Source organism: Narcine bancroftii, chromosome 2 (genome assembly GCF_036971445.1).
Source record: "Narcine bancroftii isolate sNarBan1 chromosome 2, sNarBan1.hap1, whole genome shotgun sequence".
Classification (NCBI taxonomy): domain Eukaryota; kingdom Metazoa; phylum Chordata; class Chondrichthyes; order Torpediniformes; family Narcinidae; genus Narcine; species Narcine bancroftii.
In genome coordinates, this window is record NC_091470.1 from 331,859,148 (window position 1) to 331,885,528 (window position 26,381).

A 26,381-nucleotide genomic window follows, 5' to 3' on the forward strand; every position below is an offset into this window, starting at 1 on the left:
TTTTTTTAATGCTCTGATATAAATTGAGGCCCATTGTCCATAACTAATCCATGAGCCAATCCATAAGTGACAAAGATATCTCGTAGACAGTCAATCGGGGGATCTGCTTTGGTATTTTTCACCTGTGAAACTACTGGCCATTTGGTGTGTGCGTCCACAGCTCTTAGGAATGTCTCACCCATGAATGGTCCAGCGAAGTCTACATGAATCTAATGCCAGGGTTTGGATGGCTATATCCATGGGTTAGCTTCAGCTTGCGGCATTTTTGGCTGCATTGACTGACATACTTTGCATTCTCTTACTGTTGTTTCAATGTCTCTGTCTATGGAGGGCCACCAGACATGCATCTGGGCCAGTGCTTTCATTTGTACCATTCCCGGATGGTTGTGGTGTAGTCCTGATTACATGGTAGTTTGCCATTTGGCTGGAATAATTGTACGGGTACCCCATAGTAAACATTGTTCTTCGACTGATAGTTCATGGTGATGTGTGTGGTAAGGTTTTAGGTCTTCTGGAATGACTTCAGATTTGGGCCTCACATTAAGGTTGAAGTATAGGATCTTGCTTAATTTCCCTCTTTTCGCGTTTCCTTTACGATCATCTGGGCTGTAATGGGCAGTTGTTGAAGTTGTTCTCAGTTGATGGCTGCTACCTCTGCTGTCCATTTAATAATTTCTTCTCGTTGTTCTGTCTCTGGTAGTGGCATGTGTGATAAGGCATCTGCTTGGATGTTGAGTGTTCCTGGTTTACGTTTTATATCATAGTTATACACTGCTAGTAGCATGGCCCATCTTTGAATCCTGGCTGCAGCTAAAACTGGTATACCTTTGTGTGGCCCCAGGATTAAACTAAGAGGCTAGTTGACTGTGATTGGGGTGAATTTTTTTCTGTAAAGATATTGGTGGAATTTTTTTGTACCAAAAATAATTACCAATCCTTCTTTTTCTAGTTGGGCATAATTGCATTCGTTTGTGGTTAATATTCGTGAAGCATATGCTATTGGTTGCTCATCTTTTCCTGTGATTTGGGGTAGTACCACTCCTAGTCCCACTGGTGAAGCATCCATGGCGAGTGTAACTTCTTTACTAGGGTCGTAGTAGATCAGCACCTTATTTGTTGACGTTAGTATTTCCTTCAGTTCATTGACTGTGTTTTTAGTTTCTGGATAATTGGTTCTGCGAGCTGCATGGTGTAGACATATTAGGGATATGTTTTCAGTGGTGATTAACAAGTCCTAGGAAGGACTGTAATTCCGATTTGTTGTTTGGGTATGGGGCCTTGCGAATGGCTTCTATTCCTGGTGGATTCATTCACACCCCCTCATTGTCGACTGTAAACCCAAGGTATGTTACTGAGGAGCGTATAAAGACACATTTGTCCTTTTGTAATCGTATATTAGTCTGGTTACAACCTTTTCAAGGTTTTGTAAGTGTTCACTGTCGTTTCGGCCTGTGATGACGATATCATCTAGGTAACCCCAACTGAGGGTCCATGTAGTAATTTGTCCCTTGTTGCTCGATAAATCGCAGGAGCTACCGAAACTCCGTCAGACATTTAGAATTTTTGAAGAAACAGTTTTCTTGTCGGTGGTTGTATTTCTCACAACAGAAGCATTGTTGGCGGGAAGACCTCCTGACCAGTAGGTCTGGTTGACCCACATCCAAGTTTTATCGGCCATTTTAGAGCTGCAGGCAGTTCTGTATGCAATCTGTAACGTAACATTTTGATCCATTCCTAAAAATTTTTGCCTTGCTTGGCGATTTTCCATTCCCCATCACTAATCTGTCTCACAGTGTTTGATTTAGAAACTACTCGAAATGACAGTACTTCGCCAGTTTGCACAACGATGCCAAGTATTTACTGACTGTTTCTCCTGGTCCTTGTCTCCTTTCATAGAATCGTTGCCATTCTGCCATAACTGGTGGTTTGGGGCTTATTGGTTCCTTAGAGCTATGCATAATTCATTGAATATCTTCGTCCTGGATCCTCCAGGATCAGCAAGGTCTTAAGGAGGTCAAATGTTTGTTGCCCATTATACTGAGGAAGAGGGCAAATTTACAGTTTACTGGACCTTTCACAATATTGTGGGCTATGGAGTAGTGGTTAAATCATTCTATGTAGTTATCCAAACTTTCTTCTACTTCATTGAATTCCCCGAACTTTCCCTCTGCCATCTTGGTGCACTTCCCACTTTTGCCTTGATCTTTTGGTGGAAATTTGTTGTGCTTGTTAGGTAGTTGTTTTCTACCTTTCTTCTGTTGTTTTCTTTCTCTCAGTTGGTGCTGTGTAGGGTTTGTTTTGTTCCTCGTTGCCGCTGTTATGTATGGACTCACAATTAAGACTTGGAGACGTGATGCTTTTTCATCCTTTACTTCTATTAGACTAACATGGCTGCTGACACACAGGGTGATATATATGTAAGGGGGACATCATGACGTGGGCATCATGATGTCCAGCAGAAGGGGGGCTTATACCCAACATCTCCTGCTTTGGTTAACTGGATTTTGCCTTGATCATATAAGTAAACAAATAACTTTCCACTCATTGATCTCTTTAGTGGTTACAAACTGTCAGTCCTTCTAAAACATTTTTTCCTTCAGAAGTCCTTGAAAAAGCTGTTACTTCAGGATTTTGTGTCCCATCTTTCCTATAAAATCAAGTGGAAGACTCATAAAATAAGATTAAATTCCTGTTGCATACATGAAACAAAATCAAATTGATAAACCGTAACTTTGAAATTGTAACGGTACTTCAAGAGAATTTCATTGGATTTATGATGCTTTATGATGTCTTTTAGTCACAAAAACTACTTCATAAAGGTTTATCTTTAAACACTTTTCCTCCTTATTCTCCTCACCATTATCTCCAATGCCTGTTTCTGTTATTTAACTAAGTGGGAACCCACTGCTGATTCTATTCCAATTAATCCAGGCAAATACCACAGAATAAAAGCAGAAAATGCTGGAAACACTCAGCAGATCAGGTAGCATCAGTGGAAGGAGAAATAGATTTTAATATTGCATATCAAACACCTCTCTTCAGAACTGTAAAAGGCAGGAAACAGTTTATTTTTTAAATGGCTGAGAGGCCAGGATTGTCATGCCTGATAAATTATTGATAAAGCAAGGTAATAGATCAATGAGAGTAACTGGAGAGAGGGAATAGAACATGTGATACTCTGCTAGTGGAGAGAGAAAACCTGAATCATGCAAAGAAAAAGCCCGATTGTAAAGGCGAAGGTTGTCCGCCCTTACATCGGGAGATTAACCTTCTTCAATGCACTTCATCTGGCTCCAAGGTGCCGACTGCAATTCCTCTCGGGATGCATCTCTCCACTCACCCCTCTTCCTCCACGATCTTCTCAAGCCAAGGGCGGTGGGAGACGACAGTCAGCGTGTCAGTCAGGTCAGGGGCGGTTGGCGGGTGCCGTCAGGCAGCGGGAGCTGTCAGGCATTGTGGGCCGTCAGGCAGTGGGGGCCGGCGGGGGCCATCAGGGGGTGGCCGCTGTGGGCTGTGACAGCCCCAACGGGCCACTTCAGCCTTTGGGACCACTTTCTGAAGCTCAAAACACGGCAGAGCAATGGCTGTTTTCCCTACCCATAATCCCCCACGCAGCTGGAACTGTTCCGGGAAACACAGAGCTCTGCCGCGTATTTATGACAGATGGCGCTACGGCCCGACTTCCATTGGCTCTGGAGGGCGCTACAAGGCACCGCTCAACATGAATGCAGCGCAAGAGCCGCCTTTTAGTGCTGCTCCATGAAAGGTATGTTTTATGTTTTCCCTCCGGGCTTGCCTGGCATGAAAGGGCCTAATATTACATTTCAACCCTTGTCATGTATAGGGTCCAAACCTCTTCAAGATTTGGACCTAACCACTGTATATAGGCTCTGTTCTCACTACATTTCAGTGTTCAATATGGCTTGGAGTTGAAATAGCCCATGCTTCACGATAACTGAATGGATTTCTATCTTCTTCAGCTGAATGCTTGCACCAAATACACATTGAGCTCAAGTAAATAATAGAGGTTATTGTTAAGTTTGTGATAGATGTTATGAAGGTAGTTTGTGATAAATTTAGGTGAATTTTTGAGGAGTTCCTGGTTGAAGCAACATCCGTAAGTTTTGTCTGTGCTGGGTTACAGAACAAATCTGACAATGTTTCACACAAAATATTACAATATTAAAGATTGAAGAATTGTATGTAAACTTGTGACCTACTATTTGATATGTTGCAGAATGGGATAACACTCCGATTAGTAGGAAATATGCACATGAAACTTGTATTTTCCAATTCCAGTGAATGTGCAGATATAATGACTGGGGGCTCTCGACGCTGCATCGCAGTCTCCACTTTGGCTGAAGCTCGCTTCTACGCTGACAATGGCTTTGATGATATCTTATATGCCTATCCGCTTCCCCTGGATAAAGTGGGAGCCTGTGCAGAGCTAGCAGAATGTCTGGAGATGTTCCATGTGCTGGTCGACAATGAGGTAGCAGTGACAGAGTTGAAGAAGCGGCGTCTGCAAGTCGAGAAGTCATGGCTGGTATGGTTAAAGTTGGACTGCAACAATGGAAGAGGTAAAATCTCATGGCGTTATGTATTGGACTGCAAAAGAAAGAAAAGGAAAAGAAAGAAAGAGGATCTGTTCATGATCAACCAATTCAAAAGTATAGTCACTCTTTTAATGCAGGGAACATAGCAAGGACATACCATGTGGTAATGATTGTAAAATCTGATATTGTTGAAGGATTAAATGTTACCCAGGGTGCAGTGGACAATACTTAGGAAAACCAGGGTACTAAGAGTAATGTTGAAATAGGGTATTGTGAAACTTGGTTTAGACTCAATTTTAATTTTTATCTTGAGATCAGTAGATATTCTGTTAAAATCCTATTTTTGTGTTCAGATTTTTAATTTAGCCTTATTCTTCAGTGGTATTCCAGGAGAAATTCCTGGAATGTCAGGAGTTCCAGGGGTGTCAGGCAATGCTCATGGCGATGCTTTGTCTGCCTTATGGCAAAAAAAAGTTGAAGTATATCATATATTGCATATTATGTGACAATAAAAGGCACATTTGAACCTTTGAAATCTACATAGGGATCTCCTTGCTATTTGTTTTAGAGAAATTTTTCTCCAAAGTCCTCCGCACCTATCTCTCTTTCTCTCTCTCTCTATTCTACCCAATTTTGCAGAGTAAATTATATCCATCTATCCAATGACCTGATTGTGGCGGCATGCCACTAGGCAGGCGAACCGGCCCTGCTTGTAATCCACGTGGCAGGGCAGCCGGCCAAAATGGTGCCATCAGGGGTTTCCTTTTCTTCTCAGCACCGGGCTCAGAAACTCACGCTGGGGGACCACGTGACACCTGAGTGACGTCAGCGCCCCCCAGCACAGTTCTCAGCCAGGTTTGGGCTGGGTCGGCAGCCAGCAATAAACCAGTTTTCGGCTCACTGAGCTCAACCCATCTGGTTGTGTGTTCTTTCAGTAGCAGTGTAGCTGCCGCTACATGATATTCATTGTGGGACACCTCTAAGAGAAATAATGTCAACAATACCACCACGAGATGGCTCTGTGGTCTCTGGATTGTATATCTTTCAGCATTAACTAATGACAGGGACTTCCACATATGCATCAATGCAAATCCAGATTTCTACCTCATTGCATTATAAGGTGCAACCCATTTTCCAGCTTTTGAGCTATAACCTTTCATGTGGAGTTCCTGACATGCTTTAAATGTAGTGAGGCATTTGCCTTCCTTTCAGGGAGTAAGTTTCACCACCCTCTTGGTTAAATTATATTTTTCCATTCCCCTCCTTTACAATTACTTTAAATTTATGAAGGTCTCAGGCCTGAAACATACAATGCCTTTTATTTTCTATGGATATTGTGTGACATGTTGAGTATCTCTAGCACTTCTGTTCACTGCACTACATCCCAGCATCTGCAAATTTTCTTAAATTTATCCTGCCTAGTTTTTCAGTTTTCTGCTGAGAAATAGGGACCCATTTTTAGTCCTTTCTACTTTAGACATCACAAAGTATGGCTGCAACTGTTTTAAAAAAAAATACCCCCAGTTTATCTAATCTTTCTTCACAACTATCTTTTATTCATCCTGACCATAATTTCATAAGTCTCCTCTGAACCTTTTCCAATGCAGAAAGCAGACACAGATGAGATAGGACATTATGCTGTCCAAGAATGCCTCAGGCTTCAACAGTACCCTGCAGTTAAATGGTTCCAAACATTATTTCTTTGACATCTGTATTGATGATAACATTAATAAAGTATTTACATTATAATAGCTTACTCCTGCTTTTATTCTTATGTATTTCTTCCTGTCCAGCCGGAGTGCAACCTGAGGACACAATGGCATTGAAACTGGCAAAATCCATAGCGGACAGTGAGGGAATGGAACTGGTGGGTGTGTATGCACATTGTGGGAATTCTTATGAAGCAACCAACGTGAAGGAGATCCAGGCCGTAGCACAGGAAACCACACGTGCCACTTTGAAATTTGTGGAGAAGTATGAGCATTTATTTCATATAAAATTTTAATTTCCCTTTTATTTTTGGGATTGTAGAGAAAGAAAAATAATGGAGAATGTATCCATTAATCTTAGGGGACATCAATAACTAGGTGATAGAGCTCTCCCCTCCAAGACAAAAGGCTCCATATTTAACTTTCACCGAAGAGACTTAAACACCAATATTTAAACCAATACACAAATGATGTACTGAAGAATTTTGTGGGAGATGTCAACATGTGGAATAGATGGTAGACTTCTCTCTGAGCATTTATCAATCCCTTGACACTATTTAGAAGAATGGAGAGAATATTTATCAGGATGCTGTCCTTCTGTCTGTCTGTCAGTCACAGCAAATAATAGATTAATCCCTCATCATCACTTTCCCACAAGGGAGCTTGCTCTTTGGCAAACAAATTCTATTGTTGGCATTTTGCATTTCAAAAGCACTTAATTGGCTGGAAAGTGTTTTGTGGCATCCTGAAGTATACAGAACGACCTGCGTACGGATATCGCTGCGTGTTTAGACAAAGTAACGTAGGTGTGGTACTTATGTAGGCTAAACGTGAGTCAACGTTGTCCGTGACGTATGATGTACATGCGACGCACTGCGTCGACGTCATCAGTGACGTCATTCACCTGCAACGGAAAAAACCTCAAGACAGAGAGCAAAATGGCTGTAGATCCACAGATCCTGTTAATGGCAGCATCATCCCCAATGATTCAACATAGTGGTTGACTGCTACTGGTAAATAAATATCACCTTGCTTCACATATAAATCTCCCATATTGCAATGTCACAAGATGAACGTGTCAATGCACGTGGTCATGTACGTTGTATTCTTTAGACCATTGTTGCGGACCGCCTGCAGTTCAGTTTAGACTACAGGCTGTCCGCAAAAATGTCTAGGGCTGCCACAGGAAAAATTTTGGAACGGGAATGGGTCACTCATTTCCTTTACAAACTTTTTACACAGCCTTTGTTATGGAAATTTTGTGAAAATTTCCTGTTACGTAGCAGCTGTGTAAAAACCATAGTTGTAACACACTCAGCATTAGCTTTGAGTTACTTGAAGGTCATGGAAATTATCCACTCTCTCAGTCTCGGTGTCTCATTTAGGATTTTATCTACCATTGAGAAGCAGTCCTTTCCAAAACCCATGGTCACCAAGTTTGAGCAAGACAAACCACAAAATCAGGATATATGAAATCAGGACAGAATTTCAAGGATCAAATATCAAGGCATTTGGTCATACATTTCCATCCAGTTGTTCAGACTGTCCTGCTTCGACAGCTTCTTATACCTCCTTTCTATTGTGCATGTTAAAGTCCATTACAAGGCTCTGCAGGGTTTTAACACCTCATTTATCTTACCATTCTTTACTGTGGTAGTCTAGACGTGGATGCCAGGAGGGCTATTTGACACCATAAATAATCACAATGGAATTCCAGCATTGCTTTTGCTCGATCCTCAGAAACACAGATGAGGACTTTGGTGCTGGGGGGAACTGAAGGAGGGAAGAAATAAAGACCTAAAATTTTATCTTCAGAGGGAACTTTTTAGATGCAGTCCATTTAACGTCTTCCTTCACTGACCAACCTGAAGGATAGAACTTCAGCTTTGTGCCATAGAGAGACAAAACATTTAAAGTAAGGCTTCTGGTAATAACATATCCTTTGAACTCAACCCCATTAAACAGCAGGGAAGTGGGGGAGTGGAAAGGTTATTGAGGGATGATGAAGGCGAGTAAAAGAGACCTATAACAACTATGCTAGATAAAGGCTGCTTCCATAACATGAATTGTTAAGTGTTTAACAACTTCTTGTGACACTTCCCTTTCACCCCTTCTTCTACCCCTGCCCTCAAGATACTCATGGGCAATCTTTTATATAATTGCTTGCAGATACAACAACCTTTAATTATTTTCTGTCTCTAATGTTCAACAAGAATCAGGTTACGACAGGCTATATACAGGAGGCACTATTATGACCCAACAGTTCTTTTATCTCTCCATGTTTGATTTTTCATTAATTTTGTATTGGCAGCAGTGGATCAGAAAAAACAATAAAGCTGTTTTTTATAACAACTAAGTGAGGAGTCAGAACCGGAAGACATGGTTCTATTCTAGATTATTCTCAGTCATAAGATCTTGAAATCTTTTTTCCTTTAATTCAATCCCTAAGAGATTCTGCCCACTCTTGTGCTGTTCAGTTGTTCCCTTGGATGGATTATTCTAATACATTTGTATAGTCCTATTGTGGCTACTATAAGTAAAGAAGAATTTCTTTACTTTATGCCTTTATGAATATGAAACTGTTTCCTTTTGATCTGTCCAGATATATCTTTTCCATCCATTAATTTTCTATATTTCTCCTTTTAAAATTAGTTCCCAAATGCTTCATTTCCAGGGCATTAGTCACAAATTTCTCCAGAACAGCAGATAAAATACCTATAGATTCAAAATATTGCCTCTAAATCTCCTAAAGCATGGCCATATATAAAATATACTCCATTCAGGACATTTTGTTACCTAAAAGAAGCATTATAAATGTGTCTACTGTCCAAGACATTGTTAACTCATTTCTTGAAATATACAGAGGATGGAGATCAGGGTTTCAACTTGACTTCTTCTGCTGCACCATACAGTCTTCCTTCAGTAAAGGTTCATGAGACCCTGGAAAACATTCATTCCCCATGTTTCTGGAGCCATCTCTTAGTGAAAGCAGAGTTAATGATGAAATTAATCACTTCCTTCAGTGCACCAGCAAAGTCTTTGATGGATTGAAGGAAAGGATATTTGAAGATTTATGACCTTAGACCTAGCATAAACTTGTGGTCTATCAGGTAGCAGTGATTTTGTTCTTCTATACACTTCTACCAATAGTAGGCATTCAGGAACTAGAAAAAAATCCACCAGTGCTATCCTGGCAAAATCCTTCAAATTTACAAGACAGAATCAGTGGGAGCTTTAAGGTCATTGTCACAAACACTGAACTCCTCATTGCATTCTGCCGGCTACATTGGCTTGACTATGCTGTTCACGTGCCCAACAACATACTCCCAAAACATGATCTAACCTCTGTCGTTGGAGGAGATAATCAGATTTTACAGTAACAGGCTATTTCGGCCCACGAGTCCATGCAGCCCAATTTATACCCAATTAACCAACACACCCAGTATGTTTCAAACAATGGGAGTAAACCAGAGCCCCCAGGGAAAACCCACGCAGACACGGGGAAAATGTACAAACTCCTTACCGACGGTGCAGCATTCAAGCCCCAGACCCAGTCATTAGCTCTGTAAAGGCTTTGCACTAACCGCTATGCTAACCGTACCTCCTTAATGCCATAGGTGTTCTGTGGTTAGTATGGGGTTACTTAAGGTGGGATGTGAGTGAAAAGATAAAGGTTAAAAACCTTATCATCTTATGGTCTTATGGTCTTCTCAAAGGTAATTAGAGATGAGAAATAACTATGATGTCCAGATCTCAAGAAAGAAATAAAACAAAGTGATGTTTCCTCCCCTAAAAGATCCCATAAACCCACTTCTATTCTGAGGCAGCCTGTGTTCTATTCAGAAGATTTATAAAAATATGTGGTGTGGCATAGTTGTTAAATTAATGAATAATAGATTGATAAATTCATCTTGGGCAGCAGTGCGAAACTTGCAGTACTAAATTGGCAGGCCGTTTACACTGTATGCTTTGGGAAGAGAAGAGTGTAAAGTGAGCTGCCAAGTAGCTATTGTCTGTTTTATGCTGCCATCCATATGTAACTCACGCTCCGTTTAATTGCTATTTGTCCCAAGGGCCTAGTGTGATTACACGGAATTACAGAGAAGGACTTTAGCATCCATCAGTTTATCAAATATATCATGTGAGAATCCTGTGTGAGAAACAACAAATTAAGCTCAAATTTTTTTCTCTCATCCCAGTGTTATCTCACTCATTAAAAGAGTCACTGTGCAATCACTTCCAACCAAAATTCCACTGTCCACAATAGGCAGGCCATCAGATCTATCCCTTGTTTTAAGAATCATACAGCAGGGTTCCATTTTATTAGTTCCAGGAATGGGTCAGGTTTTTTTAATTTACTGAGCTGGCAGTGATCTGTGTTGTAGATGCTTTCTGTTCAGTGCAATGGGGGAGGGTTAGCTGGATGAAAGAGTGCTGAGACCTCACTGCTTTGTGTTGTTCTTTTCACTTCCTCTTCAAATCCAACTCATTTTAGAGATGGGATTTGCTCAACACATCTTTCTCAGCCCTCTGCCTCTTCCCCCAATCATCTCCTAGTATTCATCTATCACCTGCCGTTCTGTGCTCCTCCTCCTACCCTCTTTATGGGTTTCTGCCTGTTTCTTGCTGTTCCTCATACAGGGGTTCAGCCTGAAACGATGACCTTTCTGTTGTCTTCTGCTGCCTGACATGCTGAGTTCCTGTAGCATATTGGGCATTGCTCCAGTTTTCCAGCCTCTCCAGTCTCTCTTATTTACAAGCCAAACATAATCTGCTGGAGAAATTCAGCAGGTCAAGCATCATCAGTGGGAGAAAAAGCATATTCGACCATTAAGTCTGAATGAAGGGTTTCAGCTCAAAGCATCGACCATTCCTTTTCTCCCACTGACACTGCTCAGGCCACTGAGTCATACCAGCAGATTGTTTAGCTTTAGATTCCAGCTTCTGCAGTCTGCTGTGTGTCTGTACTTAAATACAGATAAACACTTCCGTTCACAAACCTACTTGCATTCAACTATACATACTTGAAAATACAACTCTATATATACTGTATGTTCACGCTTTTAAAACAACGCAGACCGTGCTGGTTGGGCCACGTCCGTCGCATGAAAGATGGTAGAATGCCAAAGAACATCCCCTATGGAGAACAATAGGCAAGAGGAATGTTGGTAGACCCCAGCTTCACTTCAAAGACCCTTGCAAGCACAATATGAAAGCCTTAAAAATCAACACAGAGTTCTGGGAGAATATAGCAGATGACCACAACAAATGGTGAGATACTCTTCATCAACAACTGGAGCAAGATGAAAGAGTGATCTTGAGTCAGTTTGAAGAGCAGAAGAATGCAGCAGACAGCGGACAACAATTCAACGATGCCCTATATTTGCAGCAACTGTGGCAGAGCCTGCCGTTCTAGGATTGGTCTCCATAGCCACAGTCGATGCTGCTAAACAAACCAGTGACTACCAGAGGCGCAATACCCATGGTCAATCATGACAGGACTGGTTTGATGAGAACAACCACTCTGCGCAAGATCTTCTAAGAGCTAAGGCAGTCGCATTCCAAGCTCTTCTTCGACACCCAAACTCAAATTCCAAAGAACTTGCCTTTTTTGAGTGCAAAATCAACTTTGCAGAGGCAGCTCAGAGCTATGAAAGACCAGTGGTGGGCAAACAAGAACAAGGAATTACAAGCCTTCGTTGACTGTAATGACACAAGAAGCTTCTATGAAGCAATCAAGGTTGTGTATGGTCCATCAAAGCAAGGTATCTCACAACTCCTGAGCAAAGACAGTACATCCATCTTCACTGAGAAGTCTGAGCACAAGAAAAGATGTCAAGAACACTTCTACGAGCTGTTGAATAGGCCAGGAGCCACCATCAATGAAGCACTAGGCAGAGTACACCCTTAGCCCATATTGTTCAAGCTAGATGCTCCCCCTACTCTTCACAAGGTTATCAAAGCCATCAAACAGCTAAACCCCAACAAAGCACCAGGTCAGATGGTATTGCAGCTGAGATCTACCAGTATGGTGCACCAGCTGTTGACAAAGTTGTGGGGAACTGCAGAACTACCACAAGACTTCAAAGACGCATCAATTGTGACCATCTACAAGAACAAGAGAGATTGCAACAATTATTGTGGCATCTATCTTCTGTCAGTTGTGGGAAAATGCCTCGCAAAGATCATCCTTAGACATATGGTGTTCATCAGTGACATCATCCTTCCAGAAAGCCAGTGTGGTTTTCGAACAGGCCATAGTACAGTGGATATGATCTTCTCACTGAGGCAGCTCCAAGAGAAATGTGATGAACAGCAGAGAAGTCTCTATGCCATATTTGTTGATCTAACCGAAGCATTTGACATTGTTGGTAGAGATGGGCTGTGGAAGCTGTTACCTTTCTCTGTCAGAATGCCAGCAGTTTCAGTCTTGGTGATGTCAGCCCAACTGCGCTGGGCAGGACATGTTGTCAAAATGCCTGACGGAAGACTGCCCAGGGACATCTTTTATGGCCAACTGTCCAGTGGTACCTGAAAACAAGGAGGCCAGCAACTACGGTACAAGGATATTCTGCACAGGAGCCTCAAAAAGGTTAACATTGTCCCATAAACATGGGAGGATCTGGCTCAAGATCGCTCGCAGTGAGGGCAGCCATCAGAAAAAGTGTGGATGCTGCTGAGAAAAATCTCAAAGAGGCAACAGAGGAAGGGGACAGGAAGCACCACAACAGAGCTTCTGCCCCTTTTTCCCCTCCAGACCTCACCTGCCATGTATGTGACAAGTAGGGTCTGTTAAGGATCAGCCTGTGCAGCCACTCCAGGGCGCACACATCAAACCCAACAAACTGACTGAAAGGAGCCATCATCATCCTATAGGATGGCTAGCCAGAAAAACATTACATATATATTCCAACCAGACTCATTGATAGTGTTCCTGGGATCATTCTTACCACCCAAACACAGATGGTGTTAGTTATAAGAACATAAGAAATAGGAGCAGGAGTAGGCCATCCGCCCGTCGAGCCTGCTCCACCGTTCATGGTTGATCTGATCATTGACTCAACCTACCTGCCTTTTCCCCATATCCCTAAATTCAATCTATCTAACTGAACCTTAAATTAGTTTAATGAAGCAGCCTCAACTGCTTCTCTGGGCAGATAATTCCACAGATTCACTACTCTCTGGGAAAAACAGTTTTTCCTCATCTCTGTCTTAAATCTACTCCCCTGAATCTGGAGGCTGAGTCCTTTAGTTCTGGTCTCACCTACCAGTAAAAACAATTTTCCTGCCTCCGTCTTGATTTTTATAGACACTATCTCATGAATTCGAGTGAGTATAATCCCAAGTGATTTAGTCTCTCCTTGTAGGTCAACCCTCTCATCTCCAGGATCAACCTGGTGAACGTCCTCTGGACTGTCTCTAAAAGGTCAGTATATCCCTTCTCAAGTATGGAGACCAGAACTGCACATGGTACTCCAGGTGTGGCCTCACCACCAGTACCTTGTATAGTTGCAGCATGACCTCCCTGCTCTTGAATTCAATTCCTCTAGCGATGAAGGCCAATATTCCATTGCCTTTTTAATAAGCTATTGTACCTGCAACCTAACTTTTTGCTATTCATGCACAAGCACTCTGAAGTCCTTCTGCACCACAGCATGCTGCAATTTTTCACCATTTAAATAATAATCTGCTCTTCTATTTTTCCTTCCAAAGTGGATGACCTTGCATTTACTAACGTTGTACTCCATCTGCCAGACCTTTACCCACTCACCCTAATTTAACTATATCCTTCTATCGCCTCCCCACATTCTCTACAATTTGCTTTTCCATTCAATATAGTATCATCTGCAAACTTGGCTACACTACACTCTATCTCCTCCTCCAAATCACCAATGTAACTGGTGAACAGCTGTGGGCCCAGCACCGACCCCTGTAGCCCCCCACTTACCATTGTCTGCCAATCAGAAAAACACCCCTTTATCCCCACTCTCTGCCTTCTGTCAGTTAACCAATCCTCAATCCATGCCAATATACTTCCCATGATCCCATTCATCTGTATCTTATTAATAAGTCTCTTGTGCGGCATGCTTTCTGGAAATCCAAATATACAACAGTAACCTGTTCCCCTCTATCAACCACACCCATTATATCCTCAAAAAACTCCAGCAAGTTTATCAAACAAGATCTGCCCTTTCTGAATTCATGATGGAACCCTTTGTTCTAAATGTCTCGCTATTTCATCTTTAATGACCGCTTCAAGCATTTTCCCGACTACAGATGGTAAGCTAACTGGCCAATATTTATCCATCTTCTGCCTACATCCCTTTTTTAAAAAGTGGCATGACATTTGCTGTCTTGCAATCAGCCAGAACCTGCTCAGAATCCAGAGAATTTTGGTAAATGCCTACCCACGCATCGACTCTAACTCCTGCCATTTCCCTCAGTACCCTGGGATGCATCCCATCAGGACCAGGGGATTTGTCTGCCTTCAGTCCCATTAGTTTTCTCATCACTATCTCTTTTGTCAAAATCATTTTATCAAGGCCCTCACCTCCCTTCACATCCCTATATATTCACTCTTTGGCATCACTCTTTCGTATACTAGATGTGTCTTCCACCATGAAGACTGACACAAAATATCTGTTCAATGTCTTAGCCATTTCCTCATTATTCAATATCATTTTCCCTTTCTGATCCTCCAATGTTGACTCTAGCCATCCTCTTCTGTTTTACAAATTTATAATTTTTTTGCTATCTATTTTTATATTTTAATCATATAACCATATAATAATTACAAGCCATCTTGGCCCCTCTAGTCTGCACCGATTTGTGATCTCCTCTAGTTTCACCTACCTGCCTTCCAATAAGCCTCCAATCCCCTCACATCCATGCACTTATCCAACCTTCTCTTAAATGACAAAATTGACCCTGCTGCAGCCACCTCTTCCAGAAGGTCATTCCATTTAGCCACCACTCTCTGAGTGAAGAAGCTCCCTCCCATGTTACTTCTAAACTTTTACCCCCTAAACCCTTAACTTATGACCCCTGATTCCAATCTTACCTACCCTCAAGGGGAAGAGCCTATTCAGATCTATTCTATCTATCCCCCTCATAATTTTAATTACCTCTATCAAATCCCCCCTCAACCTTCTATGCTCCAATGAATAAAGACCCAGTCTACTCATTCTTTCTTTGTATTCTAGATACTGCAATCCAGGCAACATTTTAGTAAATCTTCTCTGCACCCTCTCTACCTTATTGATATCCTTCCTATAATTTGGAGACCAGAACTGCACACAATATTCCAAATTTGGCCTCACCAATGTCTCAACATCACCTTCCAGCTCCTATGCTTTGATTTATAAAGGCCAGCATACCAAAAGCCATTTTTACCACTCTATCCACATGAGAATCCACTTTCAAAGTGCTAATTTACCTTCATAATCCTTCTTCCCTTTCCTTATTTCTCGTTTAGTTGTCCTTTGTTGCCTTTTAAAATGTTCCCAATCTTTCAGTTTTCCACTACTCTTGGCTACTTTGTACAGATGAGCTTTTAATTTTATACATTCCTTTATTTCCTTAAAGGAAAGAGAGACTCTTCCCTCTCTTACTGCCCTTATTTTTAGCAGGAATATATTTTTGTTGAGCACTGTGAAAAATCTCTCTGAAAGTCTTCCACTGTTCCTCAACTATTCTGCCAACTAGCCTGTGCTCCCAGTCCACGCTGACCAATTCCTCCCTCATCCTGTTGTAGTGTCCCCTGTTCAAGGTGTCTTCCAATAGGGATCAGCTAACAGCACAACTAAGTGCTGAAAATTATTATTTAACAGAATTTGCACCTATGCTGGAATTGTTTACAGGATTTTTAAGTATCTGGAACTTTGGCAAGTGATGTTTCTTTCTCTGTTAATCTACAAATAAAACTAAATTTAAAAGTGTTGGTGAAGGCAAAACCATTGGAAATCTTAAATAAATGGAGAATGTTCTGGAAGAACACAGCAAATCTGTCAAAACAGAGAAGCCAAACAATGAATATAGTTGGGGAAGGATGGTCATCAACTTTTCACTTTATACTGATGACAGACCTGTAATAGATTACTGGAATCTCAATGAGAATGTGTTGAAATTAAATCATCCAAATCCTTGCAGGTTGGAGAAAGCTGGGGTGAGATGTCCTCGCAGTAGTATCGGATCCACACCATCCTGCAGTCACCCTGTATCGAACATGGGATGCCTCAATGAGGTCCACCCTGGAAACTACATCTTCTATGGTGAGAATTACTTGCCTCATTGTATTGCTGAAAGACGAGCCAAAATGTATGCAGATTTTGTGGAGATAATCTATAGAATCAGAATTTATGGTCATGAACAAGTCACGAAATTCAGTGTTTTGTGGAGCATCATTAGTGCAACTATTCAGAAAACCACTTTTCCAACAATAAATTAAAAAAACCCAATATGCACAAAAAGTAAGGTAGTGGCTTAATCTAAACCTAAATAAAAGTTGTTGTTCAACATTTTCTGATACAATAACACAAAGTGCTCAAAAATAATGAAGAGACAAGGCAGAGAATTTGGTACAAGTTCTAGAGGGAAGTAAGCAAGGGCATAAACTCCCTGAAATGAGAATTTTTAATCAAAGTAAATATTTGTATTGAAGGTTGGGTTTGTCCACAAGTCTTGCCCATCCAAAAGTTGTAAAACTTGAATACTTGTGACCACCATGACTGTGTAGGTGTAGAGAAGTTGTTTACACTGATGAACTGGAGAACCCAAATTTGTGACTTATTGCAATAAGCAGTTAGTATGTGGAATGGATTGGTTTAAGAGTGGAGAAAACAGATTCAAAGATACTTTTCAAATACTGCAGCAATATAGTGATATAGTAGCAGAAAATAATCATGGGTTTAAAGAATCCAATGGTTTCTTTCAGTGCTGTTACCATTCTAAGGTTAGCCTTTCTGATCTTTCCTACCTGTCATCTCCACCTCTGACTTCCCCAACTCTCAATTTCCCCTTCCCTTTATCTCCACTCCTGTCACTTCTCATTTTTCTTTCTCTTGTGCTCTCCCACTCCTCTTGATTGTGGCCCTGAGCTCCTCCCACCCCTTCCCCCCCACCACTATTTTGTACATGCACCTGCCTGCTTTAGGCTGGTGCCGAATGAAGGCTCAAGCCTGAAGTTTCGGTTCTGCATCTTTATCTTTGATACATAAAGAATGTTGAATGACTTACTGAATGGGCTGGATGGTTAGAGTTTGTCAAATTGCAATACTGGATCTCCTATTTGGGACGAGACAAGACAGATGACAGAAGGGAACACTTTGGCTCTAGTGATCATAAGCCACTTGTCTCCAGAATGAAACAACACATTTTTATGTTTATTTTGAACAGTGAGAAAATGGGCAATAAAATGTATGGGCCACACATAACCCAAGAATTTATAAGTGATAGAACATAAAAATTATTGGCATTCAATGGACTAGTAATTTTATTGTACATCTCCGTGGTCGAGATCGAGACTTTTGCATGGTATGTTGGCTCCCAGGTGCCAGGGGAATCTTGGATCGAGTCTATAGCATTCTCAGGTGGGAGGGTGAGCAGCCAGATGTCGTGGCCATGGAGGAACTAATGACATGGGTAGGATGGGTGATGGGGTCCTGCAAAATGAGTTTTGGGAGTTCGGTGCCACATTAAAGGAAAGGAATGCCAGGGTTGTGATCTCAGGATCTGGTGAGGTTAGAAATGGGAGGATAATACAGCTTAATATGTGGTTAATGAAATGGAGCAGAAGGATGGGCTTCAGACCTTTGGATCATTGGCCTCTCTTTCAGGGAAGGTGGGACCTGTGCCAGTGGAATGATTTGTATCTGAACTGGAAGGGAATAATATCCTTGAGGAAAGGTTTACTAGTGTTGCTCGGGGGTGGGGGGGGGGGGGGTTTAAACTAGTGATGCAGAGGGTGTGAGCCAGAGCAGATAGTGGAGTGGTTATGGAAAAAAAAGTTGTTAAGGTTGCAGACAAAAACAGAAATAGAAAGATTGAGTAGGTTCAATGCAAGGAGTATTGAAAGAAAGGTGAATGAAGTTAGAGCATGAATCAGCATGGGGAGTTATGATATTTTAGCCTTTGGTGAAACTTTGTTGCAGGAGGGCAGGACTGGCAGCTCAATGTTCTGCGTTGCCATTGCTTTAGATGTGATAGACAGGGAGGAATGAAAGGGGAGGAGTGGCATTGCTAGTTAGGGAAAATGTAATCTATTGCTGCTATATGTATTGAAAGAGAATGTTAATAAGATTATATTTCAGACCACACAAGAGTCAGTGGGTATAGGAGGAGAAAATTTGTAGAGAGAGAGAGAGAGAGAGAGAGAGAGAGAGAGAGAGAGAGAAATGTATAAGGTTGTGATAGTTGGAGATTAACTTTGCAAACATTGACTGAGACTCCCATACTGTAAAAGGGCTGGATGGTTAGAGTTTGTCAAATTGCAATACTGGATCTCCTATTTGGCACGAGACAAGACAGATGACAGAAATGTATGTAAGGGAACACTTTGGCTCTAGTGATCATAATGCCACTAGTTTCAAGATAACTATGAAAAAGGATGAGTTTAGTTCTTGGGTTGAGATTTTAAATTGGAGAAAGGCCCAATTTTGATTGAATTAGAAAGGATCAGGCAAGTGTGGATTCGGACAGGTTGTTTTCTGGCAAAGGTGTGCTTCATAAATGGGAGGCCTTCGAAGGTGAAATTTTGAAACTGCAGAGTTTCTGCCTCCTCTCTGACCCCCTACCTCAACCTCCCCTTTCTGATCTTTCCTACCTGTCATCTCCACCTCTGACTTCCCCAACTCTCAATTTCCCCTTCCCTTTAGAGAATTATCTCCACTCTCGTCACTTCTCATTTTACTTTCTCTTGTGCCCTCCCACTCCTCTTGATTGTGGCCCTGAGCTCCTCCCACCTCTTCCCCCCTCACCCCCCCACCACTATTTTGTACATGCACCTGCCTGCTTTAGGCTGGTGCCGAATGAAGGCTCAAGCCTGAAATGTCAGTTGTGCATCTTTATCTTTGATACATAAAGAATGCTGAATGACTTACTGAATGTTTGTGTTAACTACAGAGTTTGCACTTTCCTATCAGAATTAAAGGTAAAACTAAAAGGTATAAGGAACCTTGTTTTTTGAAATATATTGAGGCCCTGGTGAAGAAGGAAGAGGGACATACACACACACACACACACACACACACACACACACACACACACACACACACACACACACACACACACACACACACATAGGCAACAAGGAACAAACAAAATACTTGAGGTGTATAAGAAATGCAAGCAAATAGAACAAACAAAGGAAATCAGGGGGCTAAAAACAGCATGAGGTTGCTCTGGCAGACAAGATGGAGGAAAATCCCAAGGGCTTCTCCATATATATTAAGGGAAAAATGGACAAAATTTGTCCTCTTGAATTTCAGTGTGGTCTTCTATGCATGAAGCCAAAAGAGATGGGAGATTAAATGGGTCTTTTGCATCTGTACTTATAGGGAGTCAAATATTGAGTCTGTATAAGTGAGGCAAAGCAGCAGTGAGGTCATGAACCTTGTATAGATTACAAAGGAATAGATTATGGAGGAAACCCACGCAGACCCACGGAAAACATACAAACTCCTACAGACAACTCCAGATTTGAACCCCCATTGCTGGTGCTTTAATAGCGTAACACTAACTGCTATGCTATCTTGCTACCCCCAAAGAGACATTTGGATAGATGAGAAAGATATGGAGGGCTTATGATCTGGGTGCAGGTCAATGGGACTAGGCGATATAAATAATTTGGCACAGACAAGATGGGCTGAAGTGCCTGTTTCTGTGCTGCAGTGTTTTATGGTTCTATGGAAAGTAAGTGGAGCTGGATGTCTTCAGGCAAATAAGGCTGGGTGAATCATAAGGGAGGCTTATGCAGAAATTGCAGAGGGCCAAGCAGAGGTATTTAAAATGCTCTTAGCCACAGGTGCTGGAAGATTGGAGGAGAGCTAATGTTGTTCCATGTTTTAAGAAAGGCTCTAAGAATAATCCAGAAAATTATAGGCCAGTGAATCTGACATCAGTAGTGGGTACGTTTATGGAAGTTATCGTATGAGATTGGATATACAAATACTTGGAATGACAGGAACTGATTAGAGATAATTAATATGGATTTGTTCATGTTAGGTCATGTCTAACTAATGGAAAGAAGGCTTTTTTTAATGAAGTTGCCAGGAAAGTTGATAAACGAAAGGTAGTAGATATTGACCACATGGACTTTAGTAAGGCCTTGACAAGGCCTGGTCAAGAAGGGTGCTTTATATATTGGTCAAGAATTGGATTTGTGGGAGAAACCAGATATGGTAGTAGTGGATATCTTCTCTGACTAGTGGTATGCCTCAGGAATTGATATTGGGGGGGTGGGGGGGGGGGGGGGGGGGCATGGCCATGCGGTACTTAGACAGTCGTGTTTTGATTGAGCTCTCTGTGAAGAGTACCAAAAAGACAGTTAAGACTTTAAAATTAAGAATTTTTTAACCAAAAAATGGAGAAAACTAACAAACCAAAGCAGCCGAAAACAAAAAAAATGAAGTTTCTACTCAGCCAGGAATATTGAGTGAAAGCCCAAAAGGGAATGGTGCAGAAGTGGCATTGGGTCCGGCGATCCTGGCAGAGCTGGGGAGTCGGGACAAGAACAAAATATTATCCTGGATAAAATGGAAAACTTGAGTAACTGATTTGTTGGTATCAAAGATGCAATGTAATACATGACTGAAAGGATGACTGAAATTAAAGAAATCATTGAAGACTTAATGGAAAGAATGACCCAAGCAGAAGCAGACTTGGTAAAAACACAAGATAAGCTAAAAGCTTTGGAAAAATATGCAAAGCAATGGGAGTTGGACAGGCAAGGACTGCTGGACAAGATCAACTACATGGAGAATTTTAGCAGATGAAATAATATCTGAATTATTGTACTGAAAAAAGGAATTGAGGGAAGAAATCCGGTTATCTTCTTCAAAACATGGATCCCGCGTGTAGTGGGAGAAGACAAATTCAGAGAAAACTGCATATTGAAAGGCCTCACCTGACCCTTGGACCCAAGAGAACTGGTGATAGTGACCATGCCTGGTCCTGTTAAGCCTTTTGATTTACCAGGAATAGGAGACAATTCTGGGAACTGCATATGAATACTCTTAAGAACAATAATGGTTCACCTAATATTGACTGTGGAAAAAGAGCTATTCTTTCAAGATTTTAGTCCTACTTTGATTAATCAAAGGAAGGAGTTTGACGTTGTAAAAAGACAACTCCATTCCAAAAACTTGAAATACTCGATGATATGCCCCGTGTCGAATTAGTAGAAGGTAATGGAAGATTTTTCAAGACTAAGAACAAGATGGAAGACTTCCTGTGAGGTTTATGAAAAAGCTAAGGCAGCCAAAGAGGAAGTCTCTGAAGAATGTTTACATTGTCTAAGTAAAAGTTGTTTTTTTTTTTTAAAGTCGTATATTTATTGTTGAAAAGTAAATTTTATTGAAATGTTCATGGAGAGCTTAGAAAAGAAACAAAACTTGGGAAAAGTAATAGCAAAGTGGAGACTCTATTCTAAGGAGGAGAATGGCACCCAGAGAGGAGTATCTATAAAAGATGGCACTAAAGGGAGGGGTTCTTCTTCCTCAAGAGATTCCGTGGGCTTTTTTAGCAGGATTTCTGTGTTTCCTGTTTATGTCACCATTAGGGCTAGGACATGTATGTGTTTTTTAAAGGGGATAGAACATTTAAATTTATTAGTCTTAATGTTAATGGGATAAATGGACCGGTGAAGACGAAGAGAGTCTTGGCACATCTAAAAATAAATTAAAGGTAGATATAGTATTTCTACATAAAATGCAACTTACCACGTCAGAACATGCTACATTAAAAAGAGGATGGATGGGACAAGTTGGTTCAAAAGCAAGAAGAGTAGCAATCCTAATTAATAAAAATATACCAATAATAATAGAAGAGACACAGACTGACCAAGCTGGAAGATTTATAAAGGCACATTGTAAAATTTACGCTGATTCATAGATGTTTATGAGCATCTATGAGCCAGATTATGATGATGAAGCCTTTATGAAAGATAACTCTTTAAAAGCAGCATATGGAAGACAAAATATACTGGTAGGAGGAGATTTCAATTTATGTCTAGATCCAATACTGGATAAATCAACTGGAACAATGACAAGGGCAAAAGCTGCAAAAACGACACTATCATATTTGAAGGATTTAAATTTGATTGCTATATGGAAGCAGCTTTACTCTGTAGAAAGAGACTACTCATTCTACTCAAGGGTACATGATTCACATACAAAGATTGATTTGTTTTTAATGTCTGCCCAGTTAAAAAATAGAGTGGTAAAAACAGAATATTTGGCGAGACTTCTATTAGATAATTCGCCATTAACTTTAACTATTGCAATATAATGGAAAACAAGAAAATGTATGCAGTTGGTGTCTCAGTGCTACACTGTTGAAAAGGAATGACTTTTGTGAGTTTATTAAGAGACAGATAGAACTATTCTGTGAAACTAATCGATCTTCTATTGATAGTAATTTTTTAATATGGAATACTCTTAAAGGTTATCTAAAAGGGCAAATTATTTCCTATACAAAAAATCTGAAGAGAAAATTTGCTACAGAACTAGATGGTCTTGAGAAAGATATATCAAAATTAGAAAAAGAATATCCGAGAATAGGGTCACAAGGAAAATATAGACTGTTGGAGAATAAAAAATTGAAATATAACACATTTCAAATGTAAAGAATGGAAAAAATATATATTAAAAACCAAACAAAAAAATTATGAATTAGGGGAACAGATGCATAAAGTTTTATCTTGGTAAGTAAAGACAGAGGAGTCATCCAGAATGATAAATGCAATAAAAACAGAGGTCGATATTATAACATATAATCAAAAATAAATAAATAATTCTTTTAGACAATATATGAAACTATATAAAGCAGAACTATTAGGAGATGAAAATGAGATGGACTAATTTTTAACAAAATTAGAAGATAGAGGATGAATTGATTTCGATGCCCCTTTCACAAGTGAAGAAATCGAGAAATCCTTGGGTACTTTACAAGCTAACAAATCTCTGAGAAAGGATGGGTTTTCTGCCAAGTTCTACAAGCAATTTAAAGATTTATTGATACCTCTTATGATGGATATATTGGACTGGGCGGTGGAGACTCGGAGCCTTCCAGAATCTTTCACAACTGCTATAATTACAGTTCTACTGAAGAAAGTTAGAGACCCATTAAAAACTTCATCATGTAGACCTATATCACTTCTCAATGCTGATTATAAAATATTGGAAAAGGTATTAGCTAATAGACTGGGACAATATCTACCAAATTTAATATATACAAACCAGGTGGGATTTGTTAAAGGAAGGCATTCTTCAAATAGTCTAAGTAGAATATTTAATATAATACATATGGAAAAATCAAAGTAGAATCCAAGTATATCCATTTTCCTAGATGCAGAAAAAGCATTTGATCAATTAGAATGGTCTTTCTTATTTAAAACATTGGAAAATTTGGTATAGGCAGAAAACTTATAAACTGGATAAGGTCTTTATCATAAACCACAAGCCAAAATTATAACTAACAATCAGATGTCAGTGGTTTTTCCCTTTAGTAGATTGAGTAGACAGGGGTGTCCTCTGTCTCCAGCACGTTTTATGCTTGCTATTGAACTACTGACAGAGATTATAAGGAGAGATCCAGACATCAATGCCTTCAAAATTGGACAGGATGAACACAAAAATAGTTTATTTGCTATGATGTGCTATTATATGTGTCTGACCCAGCTGAATTCTTGATAAAATTACAAACAATATTAGGAAAATATGGAAGAATATTAGATTATGAAATAAATATGGACAAAAGTGAGATAATGCCATTGAAATCTTTTTATTCTGAAATATATAAAAAAGGTAATAGATTTAAATGGAAGATAGATGGCATCAAATATTTAGGAATAATGACAGATAATAATTTACAGAACATATAAATTTAATTACACTCCTCTTTTAGGTAAAATAGAGAAAGGTTTACAGAAATGGAAAGACCTGCTGATTACTCTAGTAGGAAGAGTAAATTGTATTAAAATGACTGTGATGCCAAGGTTACGGTGTCTTTTTCAATCATTGCCTATTGCACTACACTACCCAAAATGTCTTTATATAAGGCAATTCCTATGGAATAATAAAATGCCAAGAATTTCATTGGAAAAGCTAACATGGGACTATAAATTGGGAGGACTTAGACTTCTGGACTTTAAGAAATATTATTTATCAGCACAAGCAAGATTTTTATCATTCTTTTTTAAAGAAGATATTCCCCCTTCTTGGATCCGAATGGGATTGAATTCAATTGAAGAAGAAACAACGAGGAACTTCATTTGCAAGTTAACAAAAAAGACGGATAACCCTACATTAATACACGTGATTAGAATATGGCAAGAAATAAATGAGTGTATTTGAAAAAAAAAAGCAGGTCTATCATTATGTAAAAATATATGGCTGCCTATGAATATGGATAACAAAATATTGAATTTGTGGTATAATATAGGAATAAGATAAATTGATGATTGTTATATGGAGGGATCTCTTATGTCTTTTGAACAATTAAAAAATAAATATGGAGTGCCTAATGGGATTTCATTTTATTCTTGCTTTTGTTCCAAAGAGAAAGATGGGGTCCAATCTGGCCCCACTTGAAATTAATGAAATAGAACAATCGATTTGGCTGTGGGTGTTCCACCTAAATTTAAAAACCAAGATGTACTATGCTCTCCAGAATGAAAGTGCAAAACCAAGTTTACAGAGATCACAAGAGTCATATCTCGGTGTTGCAATAGTGGAAGGATGTTGGTCTGATTGGTGTTTGGATAGCAGGACATCAATTATAAATGCAAGATACGGATTAGTGCAATATAATTTTTACACCAATTATATCTCACCACAGAAGTTGCGTCAATCAAAATCTGAAATATTGGAAATGTGTTTGAGGTGTGGGATTGAATTAGGAATGTTTTTATATGCTACATAGTCATTTGTGAAGGTAAGACCTTTCTGGCAGGATATTACTGAAATATTAACAAGGATAACAGGGGTAGCCTTCATGGGCAACCTGGAGCTTTATCTCTTGGGCAATTTCATTTAAATAAGTAATAATCTAACTACATTCCAAATTTATTTTGTTAAAATAGCCTTAGCAGTGGCTAAGAAATGTAATGAATTGCATGAAAATCCAACTCCCCTCTACATATAGCACAATGGACTGCTGAGATGAATAGTTGCATACCTATGGAAAAAATTACATACAAATTACATACAACTTAAAGAACAAATATGACATATTTATCAAGATATGACAGTCATATTTGGATCATATAGGGGCCCAACTGTAATTATAAATACAAAAATAAAAAGGATAATAATAGTTGCTGCTATAGAATAAATACGTGAGTGACTTCCCCATATAGAATTTTTGATGATCAACATAAATGTGAGCCCTGGCGCTCTGTGGATTTATATTGTGAAAGGGAGGGGGGTTGTTTATATTTAATATTGGAGAGTTTTTCTATGTATATTTATGAAGAAAAAAATTTTTTTAAAGGAATTGGTATTGGGTCCATTGTTGCTTGTCATTAATATCAACAATCTGGATGATAATGTGATAAACTGGATGAACAATTTGCAGATGGGACTAACTGGGGGTGTAGTGGACAGTGAGGAAGACTTTCAAAACTTGCAGCAGGATCTGGACCCACTGGGAAAATAGGTTGTAAAATGTCAGATGGAAGCACAGATAAGTGTAAAGTGTGGCACTTTGGGGAGATGAATCAGGGTAGGACTTGCATGGTAGGGAACTGCAGAGTGCAGCAAAACAGAAGGATTTGGTATTACAAATCTATAATTTCTTGAAAATATCTTGTAAAGAAAGATTGCCCTCCATAAATCAAAGTATTGAGTATAGGCGTGGGGATGTTATGTTGAAGTTGCATAAAACATCGGTGAGGCCATTT

General features: G+C 39.9%; 1 protein-coding gene across 4 annotated transcripts in view; it reads left to right on the forward strand.

The window, feature by feature from the left end:
• The window catches only part of LOC138755676 (D-serine dehydratase), a 54,639-nt gene that overhangs the window by 14,466 nt on the left and 13,792 nt on the right, over positions 1-26,381 (forward strand). For all 4 annotated transcript variants that reach the window (XM_069922086.1, XM_069922085.1, XM_069922087.1 and 1 more), the window contains 3 exons: positions 4,300-4,580; positions 6,350-6,530; positions 16,415-16,536. In XM_069922086.1, coding sequence (XP_069778187.1) covers positions 4,300-4,580; positions 6,350-6,530; positions 16,415-16,536 — 584 coding nt within the window. The remainder of the gene's footprint in view (positions 1-4,299; positions 4,581-6,349; positions 6,531-16,414; positions 16,537-26,381) is intronic.